The sequence below is a fragment of the Carassius auratus genome, unplaced genomic scaffold (assembly GCF_003368295.1).
Source record: "Carassius auratus strain Wakin unplaced genomic scaffold, ASM336829v1 scaf_tig00007487, whole genome shotgun sequence".
Taxonomy (NCBI): domain Eukaryota; kingdom Metazoa; phylum Chordata; class Actinopteri; order Cypriniformes; family Cyprinidae; genus Carassius; species Carassius auratus.
The window spans coordinates 689,314-702,987 of NW_020523854.1; the positions used below are offsets into that span (position 1 = coordinate 689,314).

Sequence of the window (13,674 nt, forward strand, 5' to 3'; positions counted from 1 at the left end):
CTACTTTGGATGTTTTAGGCAATATATAGAAATCCTGGCAAGTACGCGACCTGGGAAAATGGCTCATATGATCACCCTACTAGGGTCTTCCACTGAAGACGAAGGCAGAGGGAGAGGGAGAGCCCACTCCTATCAAAACATCTACAATAAAGTCAGTTATTACAGAGTGGCTTGGCTTTTCATTTAACTGTATTTGTAACAACTGGATAATTCATAATAAAAAGAACCCACTCTCCTTGTGCCAATTTCTTTGGTTTGGGCCACTGCCCCGCAAAATATCTGTGCATGGCCCTGCTCACATGACGTTCCCCTTCTCTGCACATGCTCTGAATCTTTGAAACATGCTATGAATTTTTTTGAAAATCATGAAAACACAATTGTGGATTTTTTTTTTTTTTGTTGTTGTTGTTGTTGTTGTTTTTTTTTTTTTGCCATTTGTGCAAATGGGAATACACAAAAATATATTTGAAGTACTCTCCCATTCACTGAAATCAACCCAGCTATGACGACATCCGCAGCTTCGAAACCCAGAAACGTGAAAAGGGTTTTTTCGCTTGGATAGTGCCCGGAGGCCATGCCACATCCTGTGAACTCGTCGTGCGACTTTATAGTCATGACTTGTCTCTGTTGTAATGGCATAAATAAAGCCACTCATAAATGTGCGTGCGTCCATTATTCACTTTGAGTCTAAAACCATCTCATACAAGTGGTCACCAAAGCAGAACCCGAGCGAAATGGAAGTTGGAAGTTAGCTTTTTTTCCCCAGCGACGGTTCACACACACAGACAGACCATACGCGTATGGCTCACTCTCCTTTCAAAATAAACTTATGTCTGTCTATGCTGGAGAATTGTACTAATAAATAATATAGCATTTTAATATATTTTCAGTTTCAGATTGAGGTAGGTTATTAATATTGAAAAAAGAGTAGGCTAAAGTTAAAGGACTTGAAATTGCATACAACGTTTATCAGTTTGCAGTCTCATTTTGCTCTTCCTTTTTTGGTCCTTGCATAATGACTTCCTTTGAGTTTGGCTGTCTCATACATACGACTGATCTTGCTTGATTATGTCTGACGTGGGATCTGGTGACGGGGTTCCGTGGAATTCTTCTGTGTTAGAGCAGGAGATCAGGGTGAGCGCGGCGTTTCTGTTGTAGCGGGAGTCCGTGGAACTGCACAGCTGCAACGTGAGTTCCAGGAAACTTCTAAACGCCCCTTTTGGCATCTTTCATGTTGCAAATAGGGAAGCATATGTCAGATGTAACCTGTATTTGTTTGTGACTGAACCCGTGTTTAACCACTGGGTACTGGGTGGTTAGTAAACTCGTTTTTTTGTTGTTTTTTACTTTGTGAAAGAGGCACGAAAGGTATGAAAACGTAACATTTTGGCTATATTTTGCGAGGAATCTTTTTTTTTTTTTTTTTACATTTATAAATAGCTTGTAACGTGTAATTGCCTGAAGCTGTATGAGGTAATATTTCTTTTTTCATGGGACGTACAGGATGTTTTCCACATTTATTAAGTGTCAGATCATCATCGCATTCATCTGCAATGGATTTAGTTACGGTAAGCGTTTGTTGTTTCGATAACATATTTTTTCCCCTCCTTTGTATACTTGGAAATAAAATCTCCGTAGTTATATGCTTATGTCTCTCTCACAGTTGTGCTAAATGTTGCTCTATACACTGTTCTTCTCAGTAGAAGTACCGTAAAAAGTGTTCAAACTTCCCAGTCGGTTTAAACGTGTTTTGTGTTTGTTTAAAACATGTTAATGAAAAGCTGATGTGGGTGTTTTATAACAAATTAAAGAAGAGTGTGCTGATTGGACGACACCAGATGTCAAATGTTTACCTTTACTTTCATAGCTTAAAATGTTGCCATGTCCTCGCTCCTTTTTCACACTATTTACTTAACTACTTTTATTTACTACAAAACATCTGTTTACTTTGATCATGTGTGATATTATTTTCAATTTATTTTTATTTTAAATCTTTAAAACCACTGTAGAGCCCACAGAGGAGAACTTGAAGTGTTTTAATGACTATGACACAGAGATGAAATGCAGTCTCTCCACTGACCGACTCAAAAGCTGCTCTGGATACAAGCTCAACATCAAACATAATGTGTTCAATATGTGAGTGTTTGTACAGGCCTGTAGTTCCTCTATAACTGAATGCATTGTTGTTTATTTAGCAACCAGTTGACATAAATATCTCTTAAATTGCAGGAATCAAAATAAACCGTGTATCTTTGAGAAAAGTCATCCCAGTGACAAATGTGAGTGCAAAATTAAAGTGCAAGGGTTTGTCATAACAGAGATCTACACTGCTACACTTCTGGAAGGAACGGATGTTTTATACAGCAAAAAATTAAGGACTGAAGACTTCAGTGAGTATAAATGTTGTATACAATTTACTGTTAATCCCTTTCTATTAGATTTGTAGAATTCACATGATTTTTAGTTCTAAAATTGTGATTTTAATGAGTTAAAAAGTTTAATCCAATCTTATCTCGCATATTTGCATATGTGTTTGGCGTTTTCTGTAGTCAAACCGAAAACTCCAGTCTTATCAGTGCAGAAGACTGAAAATGGAAACTTTAATGTAACTTGGGATGCCCAGTATAGTGATTCTGTAGCAAGAAATTTCTTGGAAACCTTAACAATAAACCTGTCCTATGGCATCAAAGGAGGAATTGAAAAGGTAAGGAAGATGATATATGATAAATAGATCATATGAACCCTAATACACACATTCACACATTAATTTATTATAAAGAACTAAAAAGAAAAACGTTGTTCATACAGATATCCAAGACGGTGCAGAACACTGTGGGATCCTTTGAAATTGTGGGCAAAAATCTCCAGCAGAATACCGACTACGTTCTGACAGCAACAATGAGCACAGGCTATAATGGCCATAGTATATCTAGTGACCAGAGCGCACCAGTTGAGTTCACCGCACGTAAGTCTATCTGTATTTGTCTCAAAGTCATTATTGCGTCTGTGTTAATAGTCTTTGATAATCCAGGTCAATTTATACATGTTCTACAGCCTCATCCCCAAATGAAATAGCCAAATTGGTGATTCCAACTCTCTGTTTTGGTTTAATCATCATCATTTTTATTATCTTCTTCTGTATTTTGAGGTGAGTTGTCTGTTTTGTGTTTTTCCATCATTCGATAACAAAACTTCTCACAGTTGTATTATTCCTTCGCACATCCTTGACAAAGTCAGTTCTTACACACTTTATTTCTTCATTGCAGAATGAAGATGAATTGGTGGGACAAAATCTCCAAGCCAAAAATAGATGCCAATCTTGGAGAGGAGAAGGTGGGAGAAAAATCCTACCAAAAAAAAAAAAATCACTAATGTTAATAATTCATCATAATGATGATCAAAATACATCCCTTAATTTTTCTCTCATGTTTAACAGGGTCATATTTTGCCTCTATCTGTTATGAAGTTCTCTGCAATCCATGTAGAGATCCCAACACTGGACCCTCATGAGAATAAGAAATTGTATGTTGTTTTGTTTGTTCGCAAAAGCAACAACTTCAGAAAACATGTGGCAGACTAGAGTCATTCTAGCTCTGATTAATAATGCTTGAACATGTTTGTCTCCCTACAGGATCTCAGCATTATCAGTAGATACAAACAATGAGAAAAGTTCCCACAGTGTTGAGTCGGCACAAGTGGATTATGGCCAAGCTTGCACTAGTAGCCCCGAAGAGAACATCTGCACCATTGACGTCGCATCACATGTCAAGCGTGCATTGGATGACCTGTTTAGTTTACATCCAACCCCAAACAAACCATCATCGTTATCCCCCTACAATCAGGTTACCATGAGCAGGTCAAACAAGAGTGTTAATGGTATCAGCTTCTCAAGAGAACCCAACCGTGCAAACCGAGATTCGGGCAATTGCTCCGGCTCATCAGTTTTCAGCAATATGTCATATTTGGAAACAGCCACAGATGATTCTTTATTCCTGGATCAGCTGAGCCCTGATCGTTCCTGTCAGTCCAACAAGAGGGACGTTTCAGACTTGGATGCAAGAGATAGCCAGTTTAACTTTCCCACTAATGATACTATGGAAGACGGCTATCGATGCTTCAGCAGTGTTTTAGAACAGGGAAACGATGCAGATATTTGTCTTTCAGATGATGTTGATGAGAAGTGCATTATGAAAAATCTCATCGCCAGCACAAATCCACTCTATCCTACTCTTATTCTGGATGATGACAGTGTCACACCAACTGATGAAGGATATCAGGCTTTTCAAGGCTTAACAAAGAGCACAGAAGGACAGTTGAGCTCGAGCGTCAGTACTGAACAAGCACTAAATGCATGTGGAGCATTGAAATTCCCCCAGAGCACCGGCAAAGATCCCACATCTTTCCAGCAGAGTTCTTTGCATTTCTCACCCAGTATTCAAATAGACAATTTATATCAGTGTGTTTAACCCTTCTCTAAAAGCAAATGATAAGTACATGGCTAAAACATTGGAATTCATTTTTGCATGTAATGTCAGCAATTACTATGAATAATTCATTTGAAAATGTGTTCAGTAATAATAAGAACCATGCAAACTCTGTCCATTGTTTGTTCAGACTCAAAGCCAATGCCTTGAATTGAGTTTGTTCCAGCTTTTTCTACAGTAAGATGTTAAAAAAAAGTGCCTTAAAAGGATATTGCACACATTGAAATGATCTCATGTCATCCCAAATGACATTCATTCTTCTATGAAACCCAAACAAAGCTTTTTAGAGGAGTGATCCAGCTCCATCAGTCTATAAAATGCAAGTTTATCTTGGTAAATGATGATGAGAAAATATTAGGTTTTTTTTGTTGTTGTTGGAGTGTCACTTTACATGCCTGTAGGGATCATGTACAGTAACTATTATTGTTATTCATACTTCTTTATTGCTCTGTTATGTTACACAAAACGGCAAATGTGAAACTTAGTCAAATTTGCAAATGCAAATTATAAAGGCATGATAACAAGACTTCAGATTCTGTTTAACTACAGTACGCTGTAATAACAAATAATGTTTAAAGTATTACCATCAATAAGAAACTTTGAAGGATTCAACAGAAGGAGTTATTCACAGCGACTTACTCTAATTAGGGAGTAATGTATTATTTTTCTTGGCATTCACATTTTTATTATATTATGTTTCATTATAATGGCATTATTACAGGGTCTGTGGCTTCATTACAGGGTCTCAGTCTGTAAATTGAACTTGTATGTTTATAGTAAGATGTTTCAACAAAAAGGAATAGATGTTTGTATATAGGATGCATGTCTAGATGTAGATGACACTGTAATGTTTTTTTGTTTTGCTATCATCAACAGGACAATGGCCTGCTCTTCAAAAGGTCAGTTCGTAGACAGTTCGTGTCAGCCTGCGTACAGTAACTGCGCTGTCAAACAGATGATTGCCGTGTGTGTAAAAAACAAAACAAAAAAACATTTCATTATTTTTTTATGTAATCTCTAGTTGTTCCACCACTATGGTATTCACTTCTCAGTTAAGAGCAATGTTAAAACAGCCTTTGCTTCTACATTTCTAAAATAAAACCTCAGAGTGTTGAAACAGAGTCTGAGTCATCCGGGTGAATTTCATACAGCTTCCACAGAGCTTTTGTTTTATGCTGCCTACTGTAAAGCAGGAAGCAGAATTGTTTTTCTGTGGAAGGCACATACAGTGAAGTGCGTGTTGAGAATTTGCACTCAATAAATGAAAGAGACTTTACAAAAGCATGTGATCAAGGGACACGTGTTCTGTAGAAAGTGGTATTGTAATCCAATGCTATATGAATATTGTCAATTATATATAACAATAGACTATGAAAACTAAAGTATGTTATTATTGAAAAGTGTCTTGAGATAAAATATGATCTTACACTTGGCATCTGCCTATAAAGTTCATGCGACAGAAAATTTTTAGAATAGTTGGACTGTTATTGTATTGTAAGTGGTATTGTAATCCAATGCTATATGAATATGCGACTGAATTTTTTTTAGAAGAGCTAGTTGGACTGTTGAAGCCCTTGGTGGCATTAGAAATGTGCAGTTCAAAAACGGCCTCATCTTTTTTGATTAATTTAGGTGTGGATGACACCTTTATTTCTGTTTAAGTATTAAATATCGTTGATATTTATAGATTAGTCAATTGGATGATCGCAGCGTCACCTGCAGGGCGTTTACGTGAAGTACACAAACACTGTGAGCAAAAGTCTTCCTAAGTGAAGTGAACATACAACCAAGTATGGTGACCCATACTTATAATTCTTGCTCTGCATTTTAACCCAACTAAAGTGCACACACACAGCAATGGACAAACAAACAAACACACCATGAACACACACCCGGAGCAGTGGGCAGCCATTTATGGTGCGGCGCCTGGGGAGCAGTTTCATTTAGCTGTCTGTACAATGCTCAAAAAAGGTAGTATAAATGCAATTGTACAGTAATAACAACATTGATACTTTCATACTGAGCTGTGAGCAGGCATATTTTGTCTGTTCTTCAACAACATTTTGAGCATGCACAAAGCAGCCTTAACTCATAGCTCACAGTCCTACATACTGTATGTAGAAGATTTGTATTAATTAAAATATGAGTATAATCACTGTGAGTAAAGCCATTTGTGTATCAAGTTATTCTACTATTATCTAAAAAGCCCTCTAAAACTCGTATACTCTATTCATTTTCTAACTGCATGTTTTCTTTATTAGAAAGGCCTCTAACACCAGTTTTTTTCTGTTCTGCTTCTAATCTATCTACTTTGTTTTTTTTATTATTATTATTGTTAAAAAGAAAACTAATAGGCTACTGTTTCCTTTTCTTTTTATAGTCTAGCCTCTACTCTAAACATACACACACACACACACCTTGCTTCATGTGTTAAGCTAACCGAACACTTGCATATTATTATTATTATAGTCTCTTTGGATAAAACAACTAAAAATGACATAAGACTTTTCTACTGGTTTTCAACAATATCACAATTACACATTCATGATTTTTCCCCCTCCTCTCACATCCCACATACTAGTTGACATGTCACTTGTTATGCTATAAAGTCCTTTACATTAAAAATAGAAAGGGAGTAAAAGACATGCAAAAGTCTAAATGTTTGTTTCATATTTCCATAATTGCCTTCGAACTCACTCGTCGTTTAGCCTTAAGCGAAACTGCGGAAGCAGCAAAAAAAAAAAAAAAAAAAGTATTGCGACACTATAACGTTACTGTAGTTCTGTTCAGACATGTTGTAATTTCGATTATGCTTTTGCAGTTAAGCAAGATAATTCTTTTGCTGACTGTCACGATCAGCGCATTAAGCCTCCACCGAGCGTTAAGTGGGAATTGTCTGTGATTGTGAGGTGAGGTGAAACCGTTTGATTAACTAGAAAAGCTTTACGTTGTAAACTGTTTACTTGGTACAGCTTTGACCGCGTAACATACTTCTTCGAAATAAATAGTAATATTTGTTGTTTGTTTTACAGCTCGTTGACAATGGTTCCCACTGTTCTTCTGAGTCAGATCATCCTCACACTCTTCTGTCAGGCATTTTGTTTTGGTAAGTTTCATACTTTTGTGTAGAACAAATGCATAGGCTAATTTACATTTAATCATTTAGAAGACGCTTTTATCCATAGCAACTTACAAATGAGAACCATAGAAGACCAACGAGAGAACAACAACAGTACACAAGTGACATGACAAGTATTAGTTAGTCGCAGTACACATAGCTAGTTTTTTTTTTTTTTAATAGAATAGAATAGAATAGAATAGAATAGAATAGAAAAAAAATTAAGTGCTAGTATTAGTTTATCAAGTCCTGGCTAAAAAGATGGGTCTTTAGATATTTTTTTTTAGATATTAGATAAAAGAAAGTTTCTAAACATAGTGTGTTGTGTCAAATGTAGCTCTGTGCTTTTTTATGTGTAGCTTCATGTTTATGGCGCCCATTGGTGTAAATGTTGTGAAATATTATATACCAAATCAAACGAGAAAAACTGATGATTGAGATACCACTAGTCATTTAAAATCCATGAATATATCTCAAATTATTATTTAGACATGAATTGTTGTGCTGCAAAAAATATATATATATATTTATACTTTTTAGAGTGTTTTACAGTTCAATTTTTTTACTTTCCAAAGCAACTTCTGTTGTGGTCATCTGTGATAGTGATATCACAGACTATAGAATACCCAAGATATGTCACTCTTATAGTTTTGAATGGAGTTGAAAAATGCAACACTTAATAGAGTGGTGGAACTATGACGTCACTCTGTAGGCAAAAACTGGGAAGTGAGTCATTTCCATCATCCCAGTGTCAGTGGGTTTTTTGAATGAGAGTTTGAAAAAACTAAAATAAGGTCCGTAATTCACACAAGCTCAAGATACTTTCACATTTTATTCTACGACATAAAACACCAGTTACTTCCCACTCATGATTTTTTAAAACTGTTACGTTTCTTTAAACAGATAATTGCTAACAAGTTGCGAAATGGGACTACAGGCAATGACGGAGAAATTAAACGTTTTCAACAGTTTATTAATTTACAGTATTTTCCAATTGTAGTATATAATTTATAGTATAATTCATTGTAGAATAACCAATTTATAGTTTCCTGCGTTTATATTGTTGTTTGACCAATTTTTTTTTTTGTTTGCCCGGAAATTTTAAAACGTTAAATTAAATATTTATGGCCACATGAAGCTTTTAAAAAGCTGATAGATTGAGGATTTTCTAGAAGCAAGGATAAAATACCCACCTAAAGAAAGCTGAAATGTGGTAGGGCCTACTTTATTCACTAAAATAAGTTTAAACTTTAAAGCGGTCATGTGATGCTTTTTTAAAGATCATTATTTTGTGTATTTCGAGTAACATACTTGACATGGTTTAATGTTCAAAAAATATTATTTTTCAAATACTGTTCATTATTGTAGGTCCACTATGCCCCGTCTCTCTCTAACACATTGTTTTCTACAAAGTCCCTCCTTTTTACAAGCGCAGTCTGCTCTGATTGGCCAACTGACCCAGTGGATTATGATTGGCCGATCACAGTAAGCACTCTTTGGAAATATAACGCTCATAGTCGCGAGCTTCATCTTTCAAAATAAGTGTAAAGATAGTTAATAATGTCCTTAGTTTTACCATCAGTTCAAGCCCAAAAGGGGAAAAGAGTCGCTTGACAGATGCAGTGATGAAGCTCGTATGTGTTTGCAGTACACAAGCCACGGACAGTTAAGACAGCTGACTCCACTGTGTGACCGTCTCTCTCTCTCTCTCTCTGTCTCTCACACACACACACCCGTATGCATGCGAACACACATGCGACGCGAAAAAACGCATTTGAACAGTCAATAGCAAATACTTAAACTGATAACATACTTCCAGTAGCTGATTCAGAAGCGCCAGATTGTTGTAGCAAAGTCAGAATTACCTCCTCTACAAGGTTCATGAAATGATAGTCCATAAAATGTGTTCCTGTTGTAAGTAATCTTAAAAGGATTTCACTATGTTCTTCTTTCAACTTAAACAAGTTGATCTGTAGCCTACCTCTCTGTACCTCTCTGTCTCTGTCTATACGAGTAGGTATGGTGAGTATTATTTTGTGTCACCATACTTACTCATATAACTACTCATGCAACCGTCTTTAAAGCGGGGGTGAAATGCTATTTCATGCATACTGAGTTTTTTACACTGTTAAAGAGTTGGATTCCCATGCTAAACATGGACAAAGTTTCAAAAATTAAGTTGTACATTTGAAGGAGTATTTTTGTTCCCAAAATACTCTTTCCGGTTTGTCACAAGTTTCGGAAAGTTTTTTTCGAGTATGGCTCTGTGTGACGTTAGATGGAGCGGAATTTCCTTATATGGGTCCTGAGGCACTTCTGCCGGAAGAGCGCGCGCTCCGTATAGCGAGGCTGAGCAACACAGACATTTCACTGATCAGAGCGAGAGCGTCGCGAAAAGTCACAAAAGAAGTGTGTTTTTGGTTCCCAGGGCAAGACAACCCTGCACAGATTACCAAAAAAAAACAGCATTAAGGGACCAGTGGATGGAGTTTATTTTTACAGAGCATCAACGGAGTTGTGCAAGTGTTTTTGTTTGTTCCCTGCATTTCGAAGATGCTTGTTCACAAGGCCCAGTTTGACGATGGATTTGCGTATCGTTTATTTCTTAAGGATGATGCAATCCCAAGGAAAAAGGGTCACGATCATGTGTTGTCTTTGCGTGAACATTTGGGCGGCATTACACAAATATTTCCACAGTGATGTAGATATGTGGGGGTGTGTTTTAAAGAGGCGTTTTAGGAGGGCATGGACAAGTCTTGACTTTGATAAAGTATATCTCTTTGGATTTGAGACTTAAGTCTTTGAAACTTTACAGATCTTCTTCATGCACCAAGAGAAAGGAAAAATAGAAATCACATCATATGTACCCTTAATATTTAATCTTACTGCTGTTATTTGGTAGATTGAACGAAACCACGCCAACAAAACAAAAGAGCCAATCGATAATCGGTAAAATCAGTGCATCACTGCAACTGCCGTTAGAAGTCCTGGTTGCAAACAGTCAACGCTCTGAGAAGTGCGCCACTGTGCACTGGCTAATCTAGCCTGAAAAATATGCCTTTTAACACCATTTGTGTAAAATAAACAACATTTATGATAAAGTTGTCAGATTTCATTGGTGATTTCAAATAAGAAATTTAATAGTAAGTTTAGTGAACACTTTTGAAGAATTTGATGTTTCCCCATTCAAAGTGAAAGGAGCTGCACTTAAATGCCTGAGGGGTGTTTCAAAGATGGCTGCCTAGTGACATGACTTGCCTTAAAGGGACTTTGATCTCACCCAGTCTTTTATTTTACAATCACTGTAGAGCCCACTGAGAAGGACTTGAAGTGTTTTAATGACTATGAGAAAGAGATTAAATGCAGTCTCTCCACTGACCGACTCAAAAACTGCTCTGGATACAAGCTCAACATCACACATAATATGTGAGTGTTTGTACAGGCCTGTAGTTCCTCTATAACTGAATGCATTGTTGTCCATTTAGCAATCAGTTGACATAAATATCTCTTAAATTGCAGGTTTCAAAAATACAATGCATGTATCTTTGAGAGAAGTCATCTCAGTGACAAATGTGAGTGCAAAATTCAAGTGCGAGAGTTTGTCAAAGCAGAATTCTACAATACTACACTTCTGGAAGGAATGGATGTTTTATTAAACAAAACATTAATGACTGAAGACTTCAGTGAGTATAAATGTTGTATACAAGTTATTGTTAATCCCTTTCTATTTGATTTGTAGAATTCACATGATTTTTAGTTCTAAAATGATTTTAATGAGTTAAAAAGTTGAATCCAATCTTATCTCGCATATTTGCATATGTGTTTGTTGTTTTCTGTAGTCAAACCGAAAACTCCAGTCTTATCAGTGCAGAAGACTGAAAATGGAAACTTTAATGTAACTTGGGATGACCAGTATAGTGATTCTGTAGCAAGTTTCTTGGAATCCTTGACAATAAACCTGTCCTATGGCATCAAAGGAGGAATTGAAAAGGTAAGGAAGATGATATATGATAAAAAGATCATATGAACCCTAATACACACATTCACACATTAATTTATTATAAAGAACTAAAAAGAAAAACGTTGTTCATACAGATATCCAAGACGGTGCAGAACACTGTGGGATCCTTTGAAATTGTGGGCAAAAATCTCCAGCAGAATACCGACTACGTTCTGACAGCAACAATGAGCACAGGCTATAATGGCCATAGTATATCTAGTGACCAGAGCGCACCAGTTGAGTTCACCGCACGTAAGTCTATCTGTATTTGTCTCAAAGTCATTATTGCGTCTGTGTTAATAGTCTTTGATAATCCAGGTCAATTTATACATGTTCTACAGCCTCATCCCCAAATGAAATAGCCAAATTGGTGATTCCAACTCTCTGTTTTGGTTTAATCGTCATCATTTTTGTTATCTTCTTCTGTATTTTGAGGTGAGTTGTCTGGTTTGTGTTTTTCCATCATTCGATAACAAAACTTCTCACATTTTTATTATTCCTTAACGCATCCTTGACAAATTCAGTTCTTACACACTTTATTTTTTTCATTACAGAATGAAGATGAATTGGTGGGACAAAATCCCCAAGCCAAATATAGATGCCAATCTTGGAGAGGAGAAGGTGGGAGAAAAATCCTACCAAAAAAAAATATTAATAAAATGGGTCAAAATACATCTTATTTTTTCTCTCATATTTAACAGGGTCATATTTTGCCACCATCTGTTATGAAGTTCTCCCAAATCCATGAAGAGATCCCAACACTGGACCTTCATGAGGATATGAAATTGTATCAGTCCCTCAATGTTTCGGAAAAGGGAAATGATGAAGATGTCTGTTTGAGTCTTTCAAATGATGTTGATGCTGATGAGAAATGTATCATGAAAAATCTCATCGCCTTCACAAATCCACTCTATCCTACTGTTATTCTGGATGATGGCAGTGTCACACCAACTGATGAAGGATATCAGGCTTTTCCAGGTTTAACAAAGAGCACAGAAGGACAGTTGAGCTCGAGCGTCAGTACTGAACAAGCACTAAATGCATCTGGAGCATTGAAATTCCCCCAGAGCACTGGCCAAGATCCCACATATGTCCAGCAGAGTTCTTTGCATTTCTCACCCAGTATTCAAATAGACAGTTCATATCAGTGTGTTTAACCGTGCTGTAAAAGCAAATGATATATATATATTTTTTTTTGGTAATCTTCAGTTGTTCCATTTTGAGTGGAATACGTTGAACAATTCAGACCAGCAAGAGCAATAAGAGCTCTTTTAAAATAGATATTTTAAACACTGATTCTTTCTTTAGACTCCAAAACCTTGAATTTGAAAGTTACATTTTGAACAGTAAGAGGTTGTATGGTTTCTCATGTATATATATATATAGTCAGTCAGTTAGTTAGAAATGCCTCCAGTCTCACTTAATAGTTTTTAGATTATTTCATGATCTCTGTCAGTTATTAATGTGAGTTTGCCTCCTCCTCCCTTCTTACTCGTCCTCTTCCACAGGTGTTTCCTGTTTTTCCTACATATGACGTGTTTTGTCTGTTCTTTGTCTTCTTTGATCCCCTCCTTGTCTCCCTCCTCCTATCTGTGTTTTCTCTCTCTATGCTTTAGTCTTATGTCTCTTTACCCATGCGCAGATGATACCTAAAGGTGAATCGGTGAAGATTGGTGGGGGGACCTTTTAGGCCCAGGTTGATGAGTTAAGTCTATACTTTACATAAAGTTGAAAGGCTCAGTGCCAGTATTATTCCTTATATGTCCAGTTATTCCTGATCACATTTATGTTACATATAACTTGTTGTTTTGGCTTATATCCAACACATACAGTATGTAATCCATATCTCATTGGTCGAAAAAGATCATACCACCTTTGTTTTTTCCTATATAAACTCAGTATAAAACAATAAAGATTTGAAGTGAAGTTATACTCAGAACTTGTGTCTGTTGTGCCTTTTCTTCCCACGGTCGTGAACACTTCTGAAGGACTGAGAAAACATTTGGGGCGAAGACATAGAACGGGACCATTTTCACATTTTACCAAATTTAACAATAGCTATAATTGAAATT

General features: G+C 36.4%; 2 protein-coding genes across 3 annotated transcripts; both read left to right on the forward strand.

The window, feature by feature from the left end:
- The first annotated feature begins 1,061 nt into the window (after nucleotides 1-1,061).
- LOC113071524 (uncharacterized) lies at nucleotides 1,062-5,605 on the forward strand. Of its 2 annotated transcripts, none has more exons than XM_026244874.1 (10): nucleotides 1,062-1,188; nucleotides 1,504-1,568; nucleotides 2,010-2,136; nucleotides 2,230-2,390; nucleotides 2,550-2,704; nucleotides 2,809-2,965; nucleotides 3,055-3,148; nucleotides 3,267-3,333; nucleotides 3,437-3,522; nucleotides 3,632-5,605. In XM_026244874.1, the coding sequence occupies exons 2-10, from the start codon at nucleotides 1,505-1,507 to the stop codon at nucleotides 4,464-4,466; spliced, it is 1,746 nt and encodes a 581-aa protein (XP_026100659.1). In that variant the 5' UTR covers nucleotides 1,062-1,188; nucleotide 1,504; the 3' UTR covers nucleotides 4,467-5,605. The 2 variants fall into 2 exon arrangements, with proteins under 2 accessions (XP_026100659.1, XP_026100658.1); XM_026244873.1 differs by lacking the exon at nucleotides 1,062-1,188 and adding an exon at nucleotides 1,209-1,368.
- Nucleotides 5,606-7,225: 1,620 nt separating this feature from the next.
- LOC113071526 (uncharacterized) lies at nucleotides 7,226-13,541 on the forward strand. Its single transcript, XM_026244877.1, has 9 exons — nucleotides 7,226-7,393; nucleotides 7,517-7,590; nucleotides 10,911-11,028; nucleotides 11,122-11,285; nucleotides 11,442-11,593; nucleotides 11,698-11,854; nucleotides 11,944-12,037; nucleotides 12,157-12,223; nucleotides 12,304-13,541. Exons 2-9 carry the CDS (start codon nucleotides 7,527-7,529, stop codon nucleotides 12,757-12,759), a joined length of 1,272 nt encoding a protein of 423 aa, XP_026100662.1. The 5' UTR covers nucleotides 7,226-7,393; nucleotides 7,517-7,526; the 3' UTR covers nucleotides 12,760-13,541.
- The last annotated feature ends 133 nt before the right edge of the window (nucleotides 13,542-13,674 follow it).

What these genes read in the sequence shown, in the direction of transcription:
- LOC113071524 (XM_026244874.1), top strand. Translation starts at nt 1,505, where the DNA reads ATGTTTTCCACATTTATTAAGTGTCAGATCATCATCGCATTCATCTGC. An exon ending in AAACATAATGTGTTCAATAT is followed by an intron (nt 2,137 to 2,229) that starts GTGAGTGTTTGT and finishes CTTAAATTGCAG; the next exon opens with GAATCAAAATAAACCGTGTA. An exon ending in TCAAAGGAGGAATTGAAAAG is followed by an intron (nt 2,705 to 2,808) that starts GTAAGGAAGATG and finishes TTGTTCATACAG; the next exon opens with ATATCCAAGACGGTGCAGAA.
- LOC113071526 (XM_026244877.1), top strand. Translation starts at nt 7,527, where the DNA reads ATGGTTCCCACTGTTCTTCTGAGTCAGATCATCCTCACACTCTTCTGT. An exon ending in CTGTCAGGCATTTTGTTTTG is followed by an intron (nt 7,591 to 10,910) that starts GTAAGTTTCATA and finishes CAATCACTGTAG; the next exon opens with AGCCCACTGAGAAGGACTTG. An exon ending in CTCAACATCACACATAATAT is followed by an intron (nt 11,029 to 11,121) that starts GTGAGTGTTTGT and finishes CTTAAATTGCAG; the next exon opens with GTTTCAAAAATACAATGCAT.